At 40.6% G+C, this 24,217-nt stretch overlaps 1 protein-coding gene across 2 annotated transcripts in view; it reads right to left on the bottom strand.

Moving 5' to 3' along the window:
• Positions 1-20,765, bottom strand: part of LOC140464040 (transmembrane channel-like protein 7) — a 40,077-nt gene extending 19,312 nt beyond the window's left edge. The window contains exons 1-7 of one of the 2 annotated variants that reach the window (XM_072558677.1): positions 20,620-20,765; positions 14,802-15,060; positions 10,798-10,946; positions 7,702-7,872; positions 5,854-5,948; positions 3,080-3,219; positions 1,249-1,396 (exon numbers count right to left, since the gene is read on the bottom strand). In XM_072558677.1, coding sequence (XP_072414778.1) covers positions 1,249-1,396; positions 3,080-3,219; positions 5,854-5,948; positions 7,702-7,872; positions 10,798-10,946; positions 14,802-15,060; positions 20,620-20,659 — 1,002 coding nt within the window. In that variant the 5' untranslated portion in view covers positions 20,660-20,765. The remainder of the gene's footprint in view (positions 1-1,248; positions 1,397-3,079; positions 3,220-5,853; positions 5,949-7,701; positions 7,873-10,797; positions 10,947-14,801; positions 15,061-20,619) is intronic. The other variant, XM_072558678.1, reaches the window with a different exon arrangement.
• Positions 20,766-24,217: the final 3,452 nt, after the last annotated feature.

Below are 24,217 nucleotides of genomic sequence, written 5' to 3'. Positions count from 1 at the left end.
AACTAGAGACAATGAAGGAACAGCAAAGAAGGTTACCTCAGATTATAATGGGATGTTGACCAGATGGGCCAATTGGCTGAGAAGTGGCTGATGGAGTTTAAGTTAGATAAATGCGAGGTACTGCATTTTGGGAAAGCAAATCTTAGCAGGACTTATACACTTAATGGTAAGGTCCTTGGGAGTGGTGCTGAACAAAGATACCTTGGATTGCAAGTTCATAGTTCCTTAAAAGTGGAGTCACAGATAGATAGAAGAGTGAAGAAGGTGTTTGGTATGCTTTCTTTTATTGGTGAGAGTATTGAGTACAGGAGTTGGGAGGTCATGTTGCGGCTGTACTAGACATTGGATAGGCCACTTCTGGAACATTGCATGAAATTTGGTCTCCTTCCTATCGGAAAGATGTTGTGAAACTTGAAGTGGTTCAGAAAAGATTTACAAGGATGTTGCTAGGGTTGGAGGATTTGAGTTATAGGGAGAGGTAGAATAGGCTGGAGCTGTTTTCCCTGGAGCGTCGGGGGCTGAGGCATTACCTTATAGAGGTTTTCAAAGTTATGAGGGGCATGGATAGGGTAAATAGACAGAGACTTTTCCTTGCGTGGGAGAGTCCAGAACTAGAGGGCATAGGTTTAGGGTGAGAAAGGGGAAAGATATAAAAGAGACCTAAGGGGCAACTTTTTCACGTGTATGGAATGAGCTGCCAGAGGATGTGGTAGAGGCTGGTACAATTGCAACATTTAAGAGGCATTTGGATGGGTATATGAATCGGAAGGGTTTGGAGGGATATGGGCTGGGTGCTGGCAGGTGGGACTAGATTGAAATGGGATATCTGGTCAGCATGGACAAGTTGGACTGAAGGGTCTGTTTCCGTGCTGTACATCTCTATGACTCTAAACACGTGACATGAGAAAGTGGTTATTTGGCTAGTGTTAGGATTTGGACTGTGCTGCTTCACAACGTGGTGGAGCCAGACTCAGCTGTGGTTTTGAAATGGAAATTGGATCAACCTTCAAAAGAGAAAAACATACATGGTTATGGGGGAAGGCAGTGGAGTGCGGCTGTTTAGGTGTATTGCATCAGTCTGTCATATTGAAATCAAATACAGTAGAAGCTCTATAACAATATCATCAGGAAGCGAACTGTTTAGGAACAGTAAAGGACCATAAGAAAAGTGTTTCAATGTGATTTTGTTTTTGAAGGACCACTGAAGTAAAGATACATGTTTACGTTATTTATTTATAATTATAGTACCTTCAAATCATTCACAATGCTCTGTTTCTTAAGTGTGGCCATAATGGTTTCCTTGATACAAAAGTCCCAGAGAGTGAAAATTTTGGTACTGTGCCTGGTGCTGTAATTCTTCTCGTGCATGCATTCCTGTTTAAATCCATTCACTATTCTTTAGGAAAGAGAAAGACCATTTTTTTAAAAGGAGCATTAATTTTCCACTAAACCAGATGCTTCATCGCAAGACTGCTTTATCACTCCACCCACTTTGACCTGGTTTGCGTCTTCGTTGAGTGTCACATCCTCTCCCAGTCCAATCTAGCACAACTGTTCCACACCACAATTGTTATATTAGCTGCTGTCCACTCTTATTTCAAATTATGCCATTTTTAGCACATTTTGCAACAGCAAAGGTACTAAAAATTTCCATGATGTTGTTCCACGTTACGACCACCTGCACTTTGCTGAGACAGATCTACAACTGTTCAAAAACAACATCAATAACTTTTGTTTGTAAACCCTGAGGATATAAAAGAAAATCGCACAACACCAGATTATAGTCCAGCAGGTTTGTTTGGAAGCACAAGCTTTTGGAGTTGTCCAACCACCTGATGAAGGAGTGGCGCTCCCAAGGGGTTCAGTGGACTTTCATTGGAGCCACAGTTGTGACATGGGAAACACCTTCCCTCAGCTTTAGCCCTAACATTCATTCCAATGAACAGAGGGCAATATTTCATTAACTCCATTTGGTGAGTTGGGTGGTGGGGAGCAGTTCATCAGATTGCTTGGGGGGGGGGGGGGGGGGGTGAGGTTGGATTTGACTCTTTGCCAGCTCCACCGTACAGACTGCCTCCCTTCTCAGCCATTGGTGGAGGCCCCTCACTGACCAAGTAATGTACATCAACCCGGTTTGGTGCCTTCTAAGTGAAAGATTTGTGTGATAGGTCTAATTGAACTTATTTTATCAACAAAAATTACTCTTCTAGTGGTTGTACCATTAAACATCACAAGATTTTCATGTATGTCTGTATGGCTCCTGAAGTTTGTTCATGGTGGACACCAGATATATTAGCATGGATGGAGGAGGGAACAGTAAAATGTGGGAGGTGATGGATACATTGGCAGTCAGTTGGCATAGGGGCTATAAAGGTCTGTGGGAATAAATGGAAGGTATAACTTGCTGTGTGAGTATGGTGAATCAGACATGGGGCATCAGCTGGCATCAGACATGGGGCATCAGCAAGGTGTGTGGGCAACATGAAAGAGAAGGTGGCATGGATTAGCACAGGTGGGGCATGGGCAGTGTGTGGCGGTGATTTGAGAGATGTAGACCCAAGGGTTGTTCTTGGTTCAATTAGCTTTTCATTAATTGTCCATATTGTGCCAGGACACAGAGGCAAGCCTTGTGTCCAGTCCATACCCATTGCTATCAGCCTCCACTCCTGTTCTAGTGGTTGTCCAGTCTGTCTTCCAGGGAACCCTGTTACCCCAGAATGAAAATCTGACCTCCTGGCCAGTTTCTCCCACGTCAGATTTGCAGATCAGGGAAACATCCCATTTCAGGGAGCAAACAGTTGTGACTCTAGTATTTGTGCCAACAGTATTGAATACAGTCAGAAGTCACACGACACCAGGTGATAGCCCAATAAGTTTATTTGAAATCACAAGCTTTCAGAGTGCTGCTCCTTTGTCAGGTGAAGGAGCCGCGCTTTGAAGCTTGTGATTTCAAATAAACCTGTTGGACTATAACCTGGTGTCATGTGACTTTTGACTTTGTCCACTCCAGTCCAACACCACACCTCCATAGTGTTGAATATGACATGAGGAAAATGCAAAGAGCAGTGGAAATTCTAACCTTCCAATAATCCAGCAGAAGCAAAGTAGAAAGTAGATGAACATGGTCAGCAGGTAGGCTAGAGGGAGCTTATAGTTAACATCCTGGTATACATCGGATTTATAATACCCATAGAACATGTAGGAGAGTTCCATAAATCCCTGTAAAATTTTTAAAAAATACAATGTTAGAGAAGAACTACTTCATAACTTTTAAAACTCTAATTAAAAGCAGCAGCTTATGTTGATTTCCACTTTCAATTATGAGATCATTGTGTCTTTAATAATACGCTTGCTAACTGTCCTGCAGGTTTAATTTGAGTCTGAATTTTCTTCAGTTTTACGCTCGATAGGTCTGAACCCCTGTTCTGTTCATATCTACCACCAACACAGACATTGTATCAGAGTCTTTTCCCACTTCCCTCCTGATGGGCCCAATATCCTCCCCATCTCCAGGCACCTCATCCCTGTTCACACACATTGTCTTCTTCTCTTCCTGTTACTCTCCCTGCCGTGGAGGTGCCGGTGTTGGACTGGGGTGGACAAAGTTAAAAATCACACTGCACCAGGTCACAGTCCAGCAGGTTTATTTGGAAGCACTAGCTTTCGGATCCCCACTCCTCCGTCAGGTGGTTGGACAAGTCCGAAATAAACCTGCTGAGCTATAATCTGGTGTTGTGTGATTTTTAACTTTGTTACTCTCTCATCATTGTTGAGGCCATTATACACATTTCAGAGTTTATTTTCTCCATTGTTCATCTTTTGATCATCATTCACAAAACTTCCACTTTGTGCAAACATTCAGTGCCCAGATCTTACCCCTTGCAGCCTCATAGTCACTTCCTTAATTTATTAGATGAAGTTCTCTAATACTGGAGCCTATCAGACATCAGTAATCTGTCTCTTAGGATGTCTAGGTTTAGTCTCTGCAGTGCGTCATTATGAACAGCACAATGGTCCTTGTGCAAAAAATACCCAAAGTTGAATTTTCTCCACTTAAAGGAATGTATATTGGTGCCCCTTGATTGCCAAGAACTCTCAAGAACTCGGAGTTCCAGCCTCCTTCTGCCCTCAGTCATTGGCTGGCACATGTACACACACTCGCATTCAGGTCTCCTTTAAAGGATACACCAAGTAAGATTTTATTCTGTATTAAATGCAGATTAATAATTTCAGCTTCTTCAGACAGTCTCTGCAATAAAGTCCAATGCAAGTTGCACAAGTCTGAATGCAAGTATAAAGAAACACAACATTCATCTCTAAATTTCTTGTATTTCTTGGCCTGTGCCAGACTACAGTATTGTTTTTGCCTGGAATTCCACATGTAGTAATCTGGCCAGTCTCATTATCCCCGGTGACCTGCATCGTATCAGTGTAGATTGAAGCTCATTTACAGGTTCTTTATCTGCTCTCTTGACTGGGAGAATGGTGAGAGGAGGCACTCGAAGCACAGTTATTTCAGTGAGAGCAATAGAATTAAACAACTAGTGTCTTCATTGTGGTGAAAAAAGGGCAATGTCCACTGTTTAACTGGAGTAAACTGATTGAATAAAACATAGAACATGCTGCCACCTCGTGGCTAAATGTTACAATAACATGATTTTTCATCGACCTGGGGAAACTAAAACTTGAATCCCAAATTGCTGGCCCAGAGATGGAGACACTGCCAATGCACTACAAGAGCCTTTGTGAGCAATACAAATCTGTCATTTCAGTGTTGATGAAAATGTAAATAGATAGAGGATGGGACAATGTGACTATGAAGGAGCGTTGCTCCGAAAGCTAGTGTGCTTCCAGTTAAATCTGTTGGACTATAACCTGGTGTTGTGTGACTTTTAACTTTGTAGACCCCAGTCCAACACCGGCATCTCCAAATCATGACTATTTTATGGCAGTAATTATGAATATAGTCAATCTATGCTAAATTGTCCAAATTCCGCTAACCATTTCAAAATTTCTTTTCACAAATTATTGTTCAGTAGCTAAAGTAGAAGTGGGTAACTTTCAGGGTGTTAATGAAAAAGAAAAGCTTAACTTGTCTTTTGTACTTAGGATATCTAATTTTAAAGCGTTTTCACCATTTCCCATATTCTGCCTTTTGTCTTTTTTTGATCCTACACTGTAATGTTAAGTGATAAATGTGTGTGGTTCTAGTTTTGATAAAGATGCAGATTTTACCCCTTGCCAATGTATATCCCCTAGAGAACATCAAGGGGCTGATAGTTATAAGCCATTGCCAGCCTCAATTAATTCTGTGTACCAAATCATTCAGGACTTCCATTATTCTGTCACTCCGCATCCTCAACTGTAAATACAAAACAGCTTTTTGATTCAAAATGCCAGCTCTCACTAATTATCTGAACTAAATGACTAAATTGCAGTTTACTGAGACTGACAGGGAGGTTTTGGGGGCAATTTCTTCCAAGTCTCAATTATAAATTCGAGCAGAGACCACCAGGAATTACTGACAGCTACTGAAGTAGGTATTTGTGGGCACAGCATAAACATGTGGTGGATATCGAGGTTATGTGGTCATAATGCACCTCCACTTGCATGGGGCGTTCAAGAAAATTCTTTTCTGTTTTTATCACAAGGCTGTTGTGCAAGCAGATTTGATTGCATTCGTTCTTTTCCTGAATTATGCAGTTGTTAGGGCCAACTATTGGTCAGGAATTCAAATACAGTTGTAGCTTGCTGTCAAATGGGAACTGACAGTTGCTCAGCCGGCTTTGAATAATCTCAGTGACATCCAAAATGTTTAATTTTGATCACGTTTTTAATTTAATAATTACATACCGTTCCAGAGAACAGATCCAAGATGTATGCATAAAAACGAACCAAGCCCTGGGGATATGGATTGTACTTGAAACATTCAGGCGCTAAAGAGGAAACTGGAAATATAGATTATTAGTGAATTGTCTGCTGTTTTACTGCGTAGTCTTCAGCGTCACACTTCACACCTAATGTGGGCTGATGCAATGATTGTGCAGAAGTGTGTTCAGCACCCAATGCTAAAAGTTTTATTGTAAAAACAAGCAACAGACCTGGTGAAGAAATGCAAGGTCCTGGGAAGGGGGAGAGCAGCTTCACACCTATGGGGTGTCATGAGACAGGAGCTCCCTCAGAGACTATGGACATTTTAGGGTGATAGTAGTGTAATAGTGGTGCTGTAAATGGACTAGCAATCCACAGGTACAAGTATACTGCCATATCAGCCGATGGGGTCTGAAATCAATTAATAAAAACCTTGAATTGTAAAGTTACCCTCCATTATAGTGACTATAAATCTGACATTTTTTTCCTGTTAAAATCCAGGTGATTCACTTGTCTTTAGGGAAGGAAATATGCCGACCTTACAAGTGGCATTGGACATGAAACATTAACTCTGCTCTGTCTCCACAGATGCTAGAAGACCTGACGAGTTTTTCCAGAAATTCATAACTTTTTGTTGCAAAATATAACATTCTGTGCTGTCTAAAAACACCAACAATTAAGTAAATGAGGCACGGTCCAGTTTAATAATAGCAGTGACAGTGGAAATAGACCCCTGCTCAGTTTAAAAATGGCAGTGACACTCTAAGTGGGCATTCACAGTCTGGTACCAGCAGTGAAATTGGAAATAGGGTACTGCTCAGTTTAGAAACAGCTGTGACAGTTTGAGACAGCTGCTTGTTGTGAAGATCCTTGAATAGAACTTTCTATATCCTCCATTTCCAGTTCTCTAAAAACTGAACCAAGGGTGTGGAGTCGTGTAATTCTATTGTAGGAATTATCTGCCTCACACATTGATGTTCTTGTACCATAGACCTCAAGATGATGTAAGTTTCAAACTACCAAACAGGACAACTGCAGACAGTGATAACAGGGAAGGCTGATTCACAAACTTTCCTTGTTAATTAAAACACAGCAAATAGCAGAGATGTATAAAATTAGGACCTCAGGAATTAAGTTGACCTGAAACAAAGCTTAGGGCACCCAATGAAGGAGTAAAAGGGGTCTGCTTATTCCGGTAAGAGAATCTCAAATACTCTTGTAAATAAGAATCTGATTGAGACATATAAGATTCTTAAAGGATTGGAGGCAGGAAACATGTTTCCGCTGATGGGTGAGTGCCGAACCAGAGGACACAGCTTAAAGATGAGGAGAAACTTCTTCACCCAGAGAGTGGTGGCTGTGTGGAATGCTCTGCCCCAGAGGGCAGTGGAGGCCCAGTCTCTGGATTCATTTAAGAAAGAGTTGGATAGAGCTCTCAAAGATAGTGGAATCAAGGGTTATGGAGATAAGGCAGGAAGAGGATACTGATTAGGAATGATCAGCCATGATCATATTGAGTGGTGGTGCAGGCTCGAAGTGCTGAATGGCCTACTCCTGCATCTATTGTCCATTGTCTATTATCTAATCCCGTCCTCCACAGCAAATACTGCTTCTTTTGAACAGTTACTGAATACTGCTTACCATCTGTACACCCATCCCTGCATTATTAGTTAAATAGATGGTTAATGGTGTATAAACCTAGAGCAATAATGTTGTAACCCGGCCAATTTAACTAGTTAATCCCATTTTGCAGCTAAACATGAATACTTAAAAAATGCACTCAAAGTAACTTGTGTTTGTTTTCTGCTTTCATGTTGCACAAACTCTCACCATACTCACTGTTCCTCAGGTGTTCTGCAGTTGTCAGGTTGAGTTTCATTGTGTTGATGTAGATGGATGGGAGGAGCACAAATCCACCAACCAGAAGAAAGGCAGAAAAATTCAGGAAGACCAAAAAACGTAGAAAGGTGAAATATGACTGGATCCCAGTGCCATATCGACCTAATCCGCAACACAGAACAAAGCACTGAATTAATACATTTTCCTAGCCCATGCACTCTTCACACTAAAATATTCAATCTCTGTTGCACTCAAGAGGCAAATTATTATTTTATTCCATGCTCCAAAATGACAAAACACTTTCCATTCCTTCCCGAACACAGAATTCCTGTGTCATGTATCCCCTATATTTATCATTCATTACTGAGCTCTACTTAACAGTGTACGTTTATTAAATACTACAATGAGGAGAAAGTCTGTACTTTTATCAATGTGGTATAAAGCAGGGTGTCCAAACTATAGCCGAAAGACCATAAGGGGCTTGAAAATTCCAATAGTCCAGGCATAATGTACAGCCGTAATTGTCTTTACATTTCTTTGGTGTGCACTGTTTGAAATGAATTGATTTACAGATTTGCACGACCCAGTTGATGGATAACTCCTAAATCTAATACTAATATCTGTTGGTATATTAAAGGTGGCACAAATTATTATCAATATTCTATGAGAAATACAGAGCCTGTCGATCCTAATTTACAGAGACAAGCATCTTGGATGCTCCTGCTGTTTGACAAAATGTGAGTATAAAGGAAACCATTCTAGTCCAAACAATGGAGATAATTGTTCTTCATGTGTTATTGACCTATTACGTTCAGGATAAACTGAGAATGGATTCACTGAAATGTGATAAGTGTCAGCATTAGGGGCAAGAAGCATTTTCCCTGTGTGTTTGTCACATGACATAAACAGTGACAGCAAAGTTCTGAAAGCACTGGCAGAAGTTCTCACCGGCAGGAAAACAAAAATCTGTTGGAAAAATAACTCAGCAGGTCAGGGACTATCTCGCTGCTTAGCCCACTGCTTGACAGACATATAGGCGCCTGAAGAAGCATCTGGAATGCCCACGCTCTGTAGAGGTGGAAAAGTGGCCTGTTCTGAAAAAAACGTCACTTGACTGGAAACGTTAACTCTGTTTTTCTCTCTACAGATGCTGCCAGGCCTGCTGAGTTCCTCCAGCAATTTCAATGTTCGCTTGGAACAGTGACCCATTGATAGAATTATACCTGCCTCACCCTGACTCCCAGAAAGATTGTGAAGATATCCTGTGGTAGCTGAGTTGCATTTAATTTGCTCCAGTTTGGTGATTCAATAAAACTATTTAATCCTTCTGCAGTTCACCCAGAAAGGCTATCTTTCCCCAGTTCACAGCGGTACATCTAGTTGCATTAGGCTCTCTCTGCTATTCAAAAACCAGGCTTTCTTTGGGGTCAAGGCATATTGGGTGAACATGTCCCAGCTATTGGCCTTGCTTTGTGTAGGTGCAAAGCTGCATTCCTAAAGGTCATCCCTGAAGACTGGCTCTGAGTCCCAACTTAATCACAAGCCTTTCTGACATTTTTCATTCCAAAGTTATACTGGGGAAGATGCCAGAGGGTATACAAATTTTCTATTCGTGTTAAACATTTTTGAAACATAATGATGAATATTATTTTCTTCACTATCTTCAAAATTGACAACAAATTTTAGATGAAGGACATCCCAACTTCTGAATAAATTTTAAGCTTTAAAATTCTGCCTGGGTAATGTTGATATTATTTGTAAAAACTGTTCGAACCTTTTAGTCAGGCTATTGCCCAGAACTCAACTTGAGCAAAAATCATATCATCATTGCTGATTTTGGGGCCTTGCTGTTGTTATGAAGATATGGGTGTACTGTACCTTTAAGAGAGTTAGAAGCTAGCAGAACTACCTGACAGCACCAAGTGTTCTGAATAAGGTAACGATGTAACACTTGGTCAAAAGCTTGATTAGCTGGGTTGGAAACAACAAAACAGGTTCAAATTAGGCCAATCAGTTTAAATTATACCCCCCCAAAAATGCCAAATTCCAATCAAGTTTGAATTTAATATCTTGACAATCTTAAAAGCCAATGACAAAATCCGATGCTTTGGTTGGGGGGGGGTATAAGACTGGGGAAAGTTGAACAGTTGAGAGGAGACCTACATCATCAGCATGCAGACACAGCCTGAAAAATAGTTGTCTTAAAGGTACCTTAATTGATCCATGACTGGTGAAGCATAATCCAGAAGAAGAAGAAGAAAAGAAGACAGGAAGATCCAAATAGAAGATCCGACAGCTGTCTGGTTTTGAATTTTTGGTAAATCTTAATGAGGTGGGGGTTTATCGGACTGGTATTATAGAAGGGAAGATAAAAGATATGTTAAAGGAAGAGGCCTGTAAATAGTTGTTAGTTAATTAATCTGTTATACTTTAAGAAATAAGGTTGTTAATTTTTACTTGAAGTAGTTCTTGGCCTCTCGAATTTTCACAAATTACTGCACCAAATAAATCTTTTCTGTGCTGCTGGTTTAAATTAAGCAGGAGGGTTTACCCTGTGTCATGACACTGTATGCAAATTGGTTGGTGATTTTCCTTGCAACAACAATTAATGCATTTTAAAATTACTTTCTTGACTCGATGATGGTTTGGGATATTCTGAGATTGAAAGGCATTGCATAATCAAAAGGTCTTTCTTTAACTCATTCCTTTACCCTATATCCACAGCTGACTGCTGCTATCTGTTATTATCTGATAACCCTGAATAGTGTTGTAATTACCTCCCAATTACTATTCATTGCATGATTCCCCTGACCTGCTAAATGACTGATTGCTTCCTAATAACTATTATTCTGTATTTGACCCCAATTTTCTCTTTCGTGAATTTATTAGATGAGAGACATTTGAAAAATTTCAATTTCCTATCAAAGTTGCTCAGGAACTTGACCAAGTTCTTTATTTTAACTAAAATCTATTTCCTTCCCCCCCCCAGGGGAAAGACTTTCTGAAAGCAGTTTTCACCTAAGCACTCGACACCTTGATGTTTGCTAAGCTGTGAATGTTATTCCACGCTAAAGAAATCACTCACACCTTCTATTTCACTCAGAGAGCTTCTCCACAGTTCTAACCAGGAGATGACACCTATTGCTTCTTCCTTGAGCCTTGTCAATGATTTCTGTCGGTTTTGCTTCCAGCTCCCCCAATTGCTGAGAGATCCAGTGTCACATTTTCTCTTCTCTCTGTTAAAAAGTTAGACAAAGCACAAGATCATTTACTTACAAGTAAGCACTTGATACTATATAGATGAAATAGATTTGTAGACTAGTTTATCATACTTTCTATGGGCGGCACGGTGGCACAGTGGTTAGCACTGCTGCCTCACAGCGCCAGAGACCTGGGTTCAATTCCCGCCTCAGGCGACTGACTGTGTGGAGTTTGCACATTCTCCCCATGTCTGCGTGGGTTTCCTCTGGGTGCTCCGGTTTCCTCCCACAGTCCAAAGATGTGCAGGTTAGGTGAATTGGCCAGGCTAAATTGCCCGTAGTATTAGGTAAGGGGTAAATGTAGGGGTATGGGTGGGTTGCGCTTCGGCGGGGCGGTGTGGACTTGTTGGGCCGAAGGGCCTGTTTCCACACTGTAAGTAATCTAATCTAAACATACTTATTTTAGGGATTAATTGCAGTGGATTATACTGACTCCAAATTATCCTAAAAATTCTGCCAGTTGTAAGAAATATTTAAGTTGTATGTATCAGAAAGATGTCCTTTAATTTGAAGACACTTCTCCAATCAAAACCAATCCATGAGTTCTTATTCCCTCCTATCAACAATTGGAATAGGACATGCACTGTTATCAATCTGGAATTTAATCACACCCTGTGGAAAATTCCGAACATGTTCTGAAATGGACATTTTTAGTTAAGATGTGATTCGGAGCAAGCAGGAAAATAAAAGGATTCTTTTATAACTTCAATCAGTTGAGTGTCTGAAACACACAGAAATGTTGGCGTGTTGCATTTGGCATGGACCCAGTACAGGATTGAGATGATCTTACAGTTACAGAATCATAGAGTCTAACAGCACAGAAATAGACTCTTCAGTCAAACCAGTCCATGTCAAACATAATCTCAAACTAAACGAGTCCCACTGGCCAGCGCCTGGCCCACATCCCTCCAAGCAACAGATCTTCCTGCGGGATCCAGACATTGGGTTTCCCATTTCATTTCACACCATTTCATCAAGTAGTTATTTTCAAAGGTTGTTGAATTACAATTAGTAAGTGAGTATATAAAGCATTCCCCTTCATAACTAATGCTAAGAATTAGATTAGGAATAAATTACAATTGCAATGTTTAAGAAGCATTTAAGTAGACATATAAACAGGCAAGGAAAAGAGGGATAAGGACCATGTTCAGGGAGATGGTATTTGTTTAGATAGGCATAGTGGTTAGCACAGACATGGTGGGCCAAAGGGCCTGCTCCTGGCTGTACTGTTCCATGCACTCGACCTACCTGGTTGCTTAAAAGTTTCCAAACAAAGGCGCTGGGCAACTTTCCCAAGACAAATTACTGTTTGTCTGAAATGGGTTGTCTACATGGACACAGACACACCTTATTTAACTTTGTGCAAAGAATATTGATACAAGTTGTAAATGTTGAGGCTTTCAACCTCCAAGAGCATTGGCTTGTGATTCCATACATCTTCTTCTCAGGGTCCCATTTGTAATCCAGGCTGTACTCTGACATCGGAAACTTGCACGGTTTGGCTCAGCTAATAGGTCACCGATTATGGTAAACGGGCTGACCCATTGTCAGAGGTTATCATCTTATGGCCTATTTAACCCCATGGCAGTCTGCTGACTTTCCTCTCCATTCCCCTCCAATACTTGCAGAATAGTTGCAATTGTACAAACCCTGTTTAGACCCCACTTGCAGCACAGTGAGCAGATTTGGGCACCACACCTTAGGAAGATTATATTGGTGTTGGAGGGAGTACAACATTGGTTTACAAGAATGATACCTGATGTCAGGAGTTAAGTTATGAGTAAAGGTTCTACAAATTAGACTGATTTCCTCTAGAATTTAGAAGGTTAGTGGTGATCTAATCAAAGTTTTCAAAATGTTAACAGGAAAAGACAAGTTAGATAATGATAAACTATTTCCACTGGTTGGGGATTTTAGAATTAGAGGGCATAGTCTGAGAATCAGGGTCAGACTATTCAAGAGAGATGTTAGGAAGCACTTTTACACATGAAAGATGGGAGATGTTTGGAATTCTCTTCCACAAATGGCAGTGGATGCTGGATCAGTTGTTAATTTGAAATCTGAAATAGATAACATTTTGCTAAGCAAACATATTCGGGGATATGGACCAAAGGCCGGAAGATGGAGTTAGGCCACAGAACAGCCATGATCTCACTGAATGATGAAATAGGCTCAAGGGCCTGAATGGCCTACTCCTGTTCCTAGTCACCAATTATTGATTGAATCATGGGAAATACAAGGAACAATCTCATGAGCAACACAACCCACTGTGGAGTGCATGAGTGCATGTTAATCCCTTACCCATAGCATTGGCATACACTTCCTGGGTTAGCCATAGACACGCAGTAGCTACAAGAGAAGATCAGAGGCAGGGAGCATCCCCACACCCCTTCAGGGTCCCCAAAATTTGCCATCTGCAAGGCACAGGTCGGGAATGTGAGGGAATAATCTTTGTTATACTATTCCTCAAATAGTGCAGTCAAGCAGCTCAGCATCATTCAGCACAAATCAACATACTTGATTGGCACCTCTTTAACAATGTTAAACATGCACTCCCTCCGGAACCAGTGCAGGGCGCAGTGCAAGCGACAGCTAAAAGATGCAAAATAATTTAAAGAATGGCGGATGCTAGATATCAGAAACAAAAATAAAAACAGAAACGCAGCAAGTCAGGCAGCATCTGTGGAGAGAAAACAGAGTTAACGTTTTGGGTCCAGAGACCCTTCTTCAGCAACTCATCAAAAGCCTCTTTCCACTGTGTCCTTCAATCCTCAGAAGCCCAAAAGTGTGGAAAGAGGCCATTTGGCTCAAGAAGTCCACACCGACCCTCTGAAGAGTAAGCCATCTAGCCCCATTCCCCTACATTTACCCCTGACTAACGCACCTAACCTACACATCCCTGAACACTATGGCCAATTCACCTAACCTGCACATCTTTGAATTCTGGAAGGAAACCCATACAGACACATGGAGAATATGTAAACTCCAGACAGGCAGTTGCCCAAGGCTGGAATGAAACCCAGGTCCCTAGCACTGTAAGGCAGCAGTGCTAACCATAGAGCCACCTTGCCACTCTGTGTCCTCTATCACTGAGAAGGACAAGGCAGGTAGTGTATGGGAACATCCATGCCAGGCCACAAACTATCCTGAGGTGTAACTGTATTGCTGTTTCTTTGCAATGTTTGGGTCATAAATGTAGAGTTTCTTCACCAACAGCCCTTTGGGTGTACTTGCACCACAAGGAATGTAAGTGGTTCAAATAGAAGCCTTTCCATCACCTTCTCAAGAACATTTAAGAAAGGGTAATGAATTCTGGCCCGCCAACGACACCCACATCCTAATGGTATGGTAGTTCCTGGGACTTCAGAGACAAAGCTTCCATGACAAACTTTGAGCATATGAGTGTGTGATCTCCTCTAGTCAATAGCTTCCAGCAACTGTAATCCCAAACTGGGGAAACAGGAACAATCCTATTTCTGTACCTAATTTGTATATTCATATCAAAGGGAGTGCAATCGTCAGGAGAGAAACAAGGAATGCACTGGATATAGGTAATAACAGAGATTAATAAGGCAGGCAACACTGTAGGAACAATAGCATCCAAGCTCCCAGGGATGTTTTCATTGCAGCACGTAGGTTGGGATCTTTTGAATAAGCTGAGAACTTGTAAAGCTTTTTTCAGCTATTTCTTACTGTAGGTGAATGTTGTTGAAATAGCATCCAGATTAGAAGCAACTTTGATATAAAATGGCAGGACAGTACAGCTGGTTGTATTTTACCAATTTTCCAAAACATAAATACAAGGCAATACTGCAAAGGTGCAGAACTGACCTCACTTTTCTTTTCTCTGTCAAACTAATAGGAAGCTCTCTCAGAGGTCGTCTACTTTCAGATAGCTGCATCTCTTCAAACACAGACAGCAAATTTGATATCTCATTTCCTGAGCACCAAACTGAAGAATGCTGTTCACTTTTGGAAGTTGTGCATTTTCTTCTTCTTCCTCCTCCCTCTGCCAGGTAACTTGGCACTTCCTGGGACATGTTAGTTTCTTGGTCAGGTTGCAGAGAAGTACACGATATTGAGTTCTGATCTGTTTGAAAAGAGCAAAAACCTATTTCTCTGACCAGTAAATATCCAGATACTTTCTTTTTGTCATTTTAACCAGTCTAATTATTGGCATCCCCCAATTCATAAATGTTGGGATTTAGTGGTGTGTTGGAAGTGACTCACAGACCCATGTCAAAAACTGTCAGCCTTTGGAATATGTTCAACCTCATTTTGCATTTACAAACTTCATTTATAAACAAGGCAGGGTACCTCACAGCAGCATTGTCAGATAAAATTCAACACTGAGCAACAATTGGACATGTGGCCCAAAGCTTGGTCAAAAACTAGGATTTAAGCAGCAATTTAAAGGAGAGTGAGAAGTAGAGGGGTCGGGACACTCAGGAAGGGACTTCAGAATTCAGGGTTTAGGCACACCCATTCATTCGAGGCCAAAGGAATTTGAGGAGACCTTGAGAAAGTGATGGGGGTTATGGACAGACTAGACCCAGGAGGGTTTGAACACAAGGATGAGATGTTGTCAGGTCAGGAGGCAGAAGGATGAAATTTAGTGTGTATTAGTTAGGATATGGGCTGCAAAGCTATGAATAAGCTTAGGTTCCTGGAAGAAGGAAATTGGACAGTCTATAGCTGAGACAAACTATCTTCTCACAAAATCAAAACTAGCTGTTTTTGTTTGAATGTCAGGCTCCAAATTGTTTTCCATTAAGTCTATGCTAAACTTATAGCATTTTGGATAGTATTAAAATGTAAACTCCATATCACAACATGTCCAAGTATCCATACTAAACAGAGAAGTAACTCTATACAAGATCTTTTTAAGGATTTTAGTTAAATTCATTCATATCATGTAAAAGGAGCAACTGAAACATAAACCAATAAATTAAAGTAACTGTGACCATTTCAAGGTTGAAGGAGTAACTCAAATATTTTGTCAAACCCTGGTTCTGGGACAAATCTGAAATGAATTTGTGGGAAAGGAGTTTTATCTCCAGAATCTCAATTGGGTTAAAATAATGTTTTATCATTTGTTTAAAGATGTCTGTCATCTAAACACTGAACAATTGATTATCCACTAGACCACAGTTTAAAAACAAATGTGCACTTGCCTCATGATGCTGTGTCCATGTAAGATATGATGTAAGTAAACTTCATTACACTGAAAATGTGTTGCTGGAAAAGCGCAGCAGGTCAGGCAGCATCCAAGGAACAGGAGAATCGACGTTTCGGGCATAAGCCCTTCTTCAGGCTTATGCCCGAAACGTTGATTCTCCTGTTCCTAAGATGCTGCCTGACCTGCTGCGCTTTTCCAGCAACACATTTTCAGCTCTGATCTCCAGCATCTGTAGTCTTCACTTTCTCCTCCAACTTCATTACACTGCCCACAACATCAAACTATCTGAGCCAGCAAGTGCACTCAAAGCACCTGCCACTTGAGTTAAAGTCCAAACTAAGGTTAAGACTATTCAGCACTATAATTCCTTGACAGATAATTGGCAGATAAGTTAAACATGTAATTAAATTTCACAGCTGATGTCTAAAATGCCCCTTGAAATTTGTGGTGTCCTCAAACCCACAATATAATTCCAGTGTGGTAGTTCACCAACAGTAACCTATTATTCCACTCAACATTATAGACCTCTGTGAAAACCAATGTGATAATTAGACTATACCAGTATATAGCACATCTGTTAGATTAATGCTATAATCTATTTCTACAATTTAGCAAATGCGACTAAGCCTTACACTGCAGTTGGACTTCAGATCAGAAATTCATTATTCCATTTTAATTCATGATAACAAGATATTTAATCACATAACTGATCCTATTAAGCATGCAAAATTGACTCACTGAACTCGTTAAAGGAAACTTAAGAAGTTGTGCTGTTTGTTCAGAATTAGCTTTGGGTTGAATCCTTAGGGAGCCTCCAGCAATACACAAAAACAAATTACTTGGTCATTATAGTACCGGGGGGGATTATGAGACCTTGCTGTGGACAAACCATATATCCGGTATTATACTGCCACAAAAACTATTTTGCAACACTCTGAAGTTGTAGAAAGCATTATATAAATGCAATTTTGTTCTGTGACATTTGAATGCCAGACAAAACAAATGTAGTTAGTAACTTAATTTTGGCTTGTGTTAACATATAAATTGCCTTTATTGCTATCTCCCTTCAACAACACCTATATTTCTTTGGGATCTAACAGGTTAGAAAATGGATAATTAAGCACCACACTTACACAAATTCAAATCTGTGGAGATTATATATTAATAAAGTCCCTAAAGTAGATTAATGCTATGAAACTTGTAATCTAGTGTTAATCAGTCCAGGAGTTTCACCTTGATTCAGTTGCAGCGTGCAACACTAACAGTCAGGTTATGTGTCTGACTACAGTCCAGGCAGTGGGCAATGGGCAGTCTTCCAGGGTCAGCAGCAGTTAGAGCTATTGCATATCAGTCAGGGAGCCACAAAAACAGTGGTCAAGATCTGGTCAGTCATGTTTAGGGGCTGCTTCTCAAAGTCAGTCAGAGTCTGGGGTGAACACAGTCCCTGGTGCTCGTCTGTCAATCTTCAAGGAGGATGTAAGAGGAGACTCACTGTTAAAAAGGGTGGGAGAATCAAGGTGTGGGGGTGTAGGGGGGGAACATACACATTTTTGGAGGTAGAGACATGGACAATAATGGGGGAAACTCAAGGTGGAAGGAGAATAGCATTAAATGGTATGGTCATCTATGGGAAGGTAGGGGTTATTGCCAGTGACTTCCACTGGGGGGGGCACGGATGAGCAGGGTGGGAATCATTATTAAGTGTATAATGTTAGGTTTTGGGGCAAAAAATATAGCATGATTCAATGTGATGGGCCTCCAGACTGGGGTGGGGATGGGGGTGGGGTTAGCGGGGGCTCTGAGGTTGCTGAGGAGTGAGTGGAAATGGACTGTTATGTATTGTGAGGTTACAGGCTCTAGAGAAGATGATGGCCAAGTGGTATTATCTCTGGACAGTTAATCCAGAGACCCAGGTATTGCTTTTGGACCTAGGTTCACATCCTGCCATGGCAGATGGTGGAATTTGAATTCAATAAAATCTGGAATTATGAGTCTAATAATTACCATGAAATCATTACCAATTATTGGGAAAACCCATTTGGTTCACTAAGGTCCTTTAGGGAAAGAAATCTGCCATCCTTACCTGGTCCGGCCTAAATTGTGACTCCAGACTCACAGCAATGTGGTTGACTCTTAACTTCTCTCTATGCAATGAGAGATGGGGCAATAAATGCTGGCCTAGCCAGTGATACCCTCAAAAAGATGGTTGGGTCAATGCCCAGGGTGAGCAGAGTCAGTGACACTTTGATGGATGCAAGCGTGGGATTGATGTTTGTTGGACACTAGGACACTGAAGAGGAAAATACATGAAGCATGCATTTGCTCTCTTCAGCTACATTCCATTTGCAAACATGTCTTTGTACCTTTGCAATGCCTATGAATTGAATTTGCTAAGACATTAAATGTTGGACAAAGACAGATTACACCATTCTATTGGTGCTAGTTAAACTAATTTTAATCATCTCAGTGATGCAGGAGTTAGGGCCAATAGCTTTAAAGGAGGTGAATGGTGGCCAAAAGTGCCCAATTATTTTTAGAACTTACAATGGTGCTGTGGAAGAAAGGGTCATCCCTGCATCACATTTCTTATAGGTTTGGTGATTGACTCTAATGAATGCAATGGAGTGTGAAATGGTTGTTGTGGGCCTGGGATTGGAAGAGGGTTAGACTACATCAGGCATTCCTTTAAATGGAATGTGTTGGTCACTCAGCTGCCACTGCTCTTTCACCAGGTCAGTGCACATTCTGTGAGCAGGGCTGTGGTGGAGCAGGCGATAGAGCTGCTGCAGGTCAGATTGAGCTTGGAGGAGATCGGGGAGTGTGTGGGGTTGCTTCCCACTCTAGCTCAGACAGAGTAGCCACTCCATCCTGACAGCTGTGCTCTGCACAATTGGAGCAGACAATGAGGTCATGTGACAGGCACTGAAGAGCTGTGCAAATGGGAGCAGTTGTCCAAAGAGAAGGACGAAAACATTAAGCTGGAGAAAACTTAGGAATGACAGAGCTCAATTGCATCATACACGATGAATCAGACAGGCCTTGATTGACATTCAGTACATGTTGTAAAAGACCATCATGGACTGTCGAGATTGAAATGTCAGCATTGTGGTTGCAAACTGCATTCATTTCCTTTGTGTTCCCTTTTGCTGGATGTCAATAAAACCTCATGGTTAGACTCATCCCAATATGCACCTTGACATGATGTTCGTCTCATCAACAATGGCACAAAGTGGGTAACCATTGGGACTTGGGGGAGCAGTAGCAATGACTCAGAAAGGTTCTTTAGATGGGATGTCCCTAAGGACAGGTAAAGAGTTTGGCCTGGTGGTTAAACTGCAAAACCAGAGCTACATGTGTGCAGGAGTGTCTGTAATGGTCAGGTGAATTGGCCATGCTAAATTGCCCGTAGTGTTAGGTAAGGGGTAGATGTAGATGTAGGGGTATGGGTGGGTTACGCTTCGGCGGGGCGGTGTGGACTTGTTGGGCCAAAGGGCCTGTTTCCACGCTGTAAGTAATCTAATCTAATCTAATCTAATGACGCCTACGAGCAATAGTCAGCATGGCTTTATGCCTACTGTGCCATTACACTGCTGGTGATGTGGGCAACACCATATTACTGACTCTTGTATGGTGCTGAGTGGCATCTCAAAGATGGCACAGACACCTGCAATGCTGGTCATCTGCCAAATGGTGAGTTGATCTGGGAATGGTGCATGGTAAAATGGGGATAGAATTCAACATGAGAAATACTCTGGAGTGGGGTAGGTAGTTAATGAGGCATGTTTGGTAACATATGGTAAGAGATTTCTTTTCTCTTCACAGTGATAATCCCTCCAAAAAACTTGATGCAACTGTATTTAACCAAAAAAAATATGAAGTTCAGCACAATGAGGAAGTGAAGGCAAGAAAACAGCGAAAACAGAATCACACTAAAGCATGTCAGGCCATAGGACAGATAACGAAAGGGGCTTAGCACAGAATTAGCAGATATCCAGGAAGCAGTCACTCATACATTGTCTCCGTGGGGAAACAAACTACAGTTATAGAAAAAACTGCAGTTAACGATAAAAGGGCAGAAAAAAATAACATTCCTGGAATGTAAGAGGAAAACATGCGGCCAAGTGATGACTCCTATCTCCAAAATTCAATCAATCAAGGGTGTTGAAAATAATTTCCTTCATTGAGCTAATGGTGACTGTATTTCACATAAATAAATATCTGCAGCATTTAATGCAATAAAACAAAGTTGCACAGCTTGATTAAAAAAAGTTAAATCTAAGAACATTGTGTTTATATTTTGTAATTTTGAAAATAAAAATGAAGGTACACAAAGACGCCATCAATTATGTGCAGGACAAATGAGAATCAATCATACATTTTGAACACACCCCGTTGAGGCCCAAAAACATCACCCTTCCAACTTGCACTTTTGTTTAGATATCAGTTCAATGTTATAAATGCCAGTCTCACCTGAATCTATATCTGCTGAATAGACAGTCACTTGATCCATATTTTGCAATGACTCCCATTAGATTATGGGGATACCAGACAGAATCCTCATTTCAATAGCAACGTTACATTTCAGCCTTTGCTCGAAATAAATGAGGCCAGTTTTATCCATGTCAGAGCCTAATTCATCACGTGACAGGAAACTGAAATACCACACAACTTCCTTAAATGAAGAGGCAACTGTTGCATGATACTCGTAAACCTGTATAAAAAGCTGCAAACAGCAAGCTGAAAGGAAACCACAGAACGTAAAGGTTATTATTTAAACTACTCATTTGACTCAATGTGTTGCCATATTATAATGATGAATTTAAAACATTTCGACATACTTGACATTTTCACATTGTGGGAAAACACTTGATATAAGACACAAAGCGTAAATATGCATTATAGTCCATCACTACCAGAGAAAAAGTGTTTCAAAGCATAATCTTACAGAGTTACAATCAAGCAAAAGAAACAGTTGTCAATCCACAGAATTAGATACTTCGAACGTATAGTAACAAAGTGATCAAAAGTGGTTGATTTCAAGAAGGATCTTACAGAAGGATTCACAGACAAGAAATTCAAGACACAGTATGGATTTGGCAGACATATTCATTCTATGTTTGGAAGAATGAATATTTTGGTACAGGCTTCCCCACTGGAATCTGAGGTGTTTTCTTGAAAGATATATATTTAACCTCTTCACATTTGCAAACTGGGGTCTCGTACCTGGTTGAGGCCTCGCAATAAGATTAGAATGTGTTTTACTACAGCATCTTGCCTTTAAATCCTTCAGGCGTTGGGATGGCAAACTGTGACACTTATAAACAAAAGTCCATTGAGAGACTAAGTACATTCTGTACTCGAAAAGCAAAGTATCTGAACAGACAAAGGTTCCAAATCTCAGAATATGCTGATTCAGATGCAAACTAATCTGTTGGCTGTAAGTTTTGTGATTTGTCTTTGCTTCAAATTTAGATACTCTATGAGAAGGTACAGCCAGTGATAAAATATTTACTTCTAATTTATACTGTAAAATAAACACTTTGCTGTGTTTGTTCACTGGAAGAATTGAAACCTTAAATGACAGGCATTTGATTGTCTGATATATAACAAACTTAGAATCAAAACTTCTTGTGGTAAACAATTTTAATTTCTTGCTAGGAAATAGCCACCCATTATTATTGGCCAACCCTCAATTGTCTACTCTGGGTCCTGATTTTCTCCCAGTTATCTTCACATGTCTGAATATCTGATTCTCAACCAACATATTTTTGGCATATATCGTACAATATCTTAAAATGAGGTGAGATTCAGAATGCAGGACTTTCTTCCTTATTACTTCTTCTCTGCTACTGCTCTGTCTTATCATTCAGACATGGCAGCTGAAAGAATGTCGAACAAGATGCTATCATTCTGAATGGCTATCACAAGTGCCTCCCAGTCACGACCATGCTTCAAGGAGAGCTTCAGAGTGTCTTTGAGATCTGTTCTTTGTCCTGCTTTGCAACAGTAGCCTTTTGCTCGTTAACAAAGTCTGACCTGACAGGAAGTCTGTTTCCAGTCACTCGGTCACAGTGTCCGGTTCATGCAGATTGAGTTTGTTGTTTTGCTTGAATGCTTGTGAAACATCTTCAGGAGGACACCAGTGTTTTCGTGATGGTGCTCTCATTGAATCCAAAGAATGCAGCAGAAGGATTGCTGATCAAATTTCTCCAGCACTCTAACATGTCAATGATACATAGTCCATGTTCCACTTCAGAACTGGAATGTAGTGAAGTCAACCATTCTGTATACCAGGCCTTTTGTATACATGCAAGCATTTATTATCAAACGCTTGATGTTAGAGTTTTCAGAAGGCTGAGCTGATGCAGTTAATCTGGTGTAAGATCCTTTAAAAGAGGTAGCTGTCAAGGCATGGAAAATACTGGATTTATACCGGAGTCCCGCTTTTGACAGATGTGATGACTATTTTTGGAATGATAAATACATTTGATTTGGCCATATTTTGTGTTTTTCAAATGAAGAAGAGTGGCTTGTCAATCTGATAGGAGAAAGTGAGGACTGCAGATGCTGGAGATCAGAGTCGAGAGTGTGGTGCTGGAAAAGCACAGCAGGTCAGGCAGTATCCGAGCTTTTTGTCTCCAGATACAAGAGGGCAGTTGATCCTTGATGAGGTGAATCACCACCGTCAGTTAGATTGTAAAAAATATGGGGACTGTCGCATATTCTTGCTTGAATGCTTTCCAGATTTTGAAGGTGTACGTTTCAGATGTCCCACTCAAGCAATTGCAGAGGATAGTGATGAAGTTCCTTGACCATTCAAATCCCTGGCCCACAATCCCAGAGCTACATGATTTAGAGTCAAATGCTGTGTTGGGTCAATAAATGAAATGAAGAGATCCTAGGGTTACTGGGTATGTCAACAGACTTCTGCTGATTTATCTATAGTTACTCCTATTTTTATTGCTCAAGTAGAAATTTCTGAATTAAATCTTGATGGCTTCCTACGTCACAACCTCTATGTCATATAAACTATTTGAAGTCAGAGTTCTTGGAGATGTGGGTATGAGTATTTGCACAGCCTGAAGTTCTTGATGTGATATCTTCTTTGTACATACATTGTGCATGTGAATAGCAAGATCATGTGCTTCACAGACCAATACTCATATGCTGAAAAAGGCAGAAAAAATGCAGACATTTAAAACTCTTCAATTGTAAATAAAATTTAGCACAAATATCAATGTTCACCTTTTCCCTTCTGTAGCCTCTTCCTGTCCAGAAGCCAACTTCCTGTGGGGGAATAACACTTCTTTTATTTTCTGTCTTTTTACTTTGAAAATTGATCACCAAATTAATCAATTAACCAAATAATTAAACGGATTCAAAGCACTGTCCACCAGCGGCAATAAAACACTACGAAGAATAAAGGAAAGTAGGAAGACAGGGAAGGACTATGTACAGATGGAGTTGGAGGAATAAGTAAGGCATTCCAGTCCCCGGGGGCACCCAACTGTCGCTAAATGCTTCAAGGGAATAACATAGCTCTTCAAGACAAAATCCATTCAGCATCACTTGCTCTCAGTCAAATCAAGGGCCATTCTGGTTGACCCTTAAAATGAACTGTATTTCTAACACTGACATCATTATTATATTTTTTACCATAAATTTGAAAGAAATAATTCACATTTACATGCGCCCATCATGTCGTCAAACATTCCAAAGGCTTCAAATCTTCACAGCCAATTAGGTACTTTCACAGGGTATACTCACTTCTGCAATAAGGTGCAGCAGCTAATTGGTACAAAGCAATGAGTTAAAGGACCAGATAATCCATTTGCTTAAGGATGAATGTTGTTCTCAGCACCTTTTGCGACACAATGGCACAGAATCTTTCAAGTCCACCCAACACCAAAGAGAAGACTTCATGTCTCGACTAAAAGACTGAACCACTGGCCAACCAGAACTACCTCAGTAAATAACACTCATGCATCATAAGGAATTATGTGCTTAAATCTCAAAACCACAACTGTCTGTCTCAGAAGAATGGTTCTGTGGCTGAGTCAAAACCTAA

This window comes from Chiloscyllium punctatum, chromosome 39, assembly GCF_047496795.1.
Source record: "Chiloscyllium punctatum isolate Juve2018m chromosome 39, sChiPun1.3, whole genome shotgun sequence".
NCBI lineage: Eukaryota > Metazoa > Chordata > Chondrichthyes > Orectolobiformes > Hemiscylliidae > Chiloscyllium > Chiloscyllium punctatum.
The sequence above is the reverse complement of the archived record's forward strand: the minus strand, read 5'-3'. Positions and strand labels throughout refer to the sequence as shown.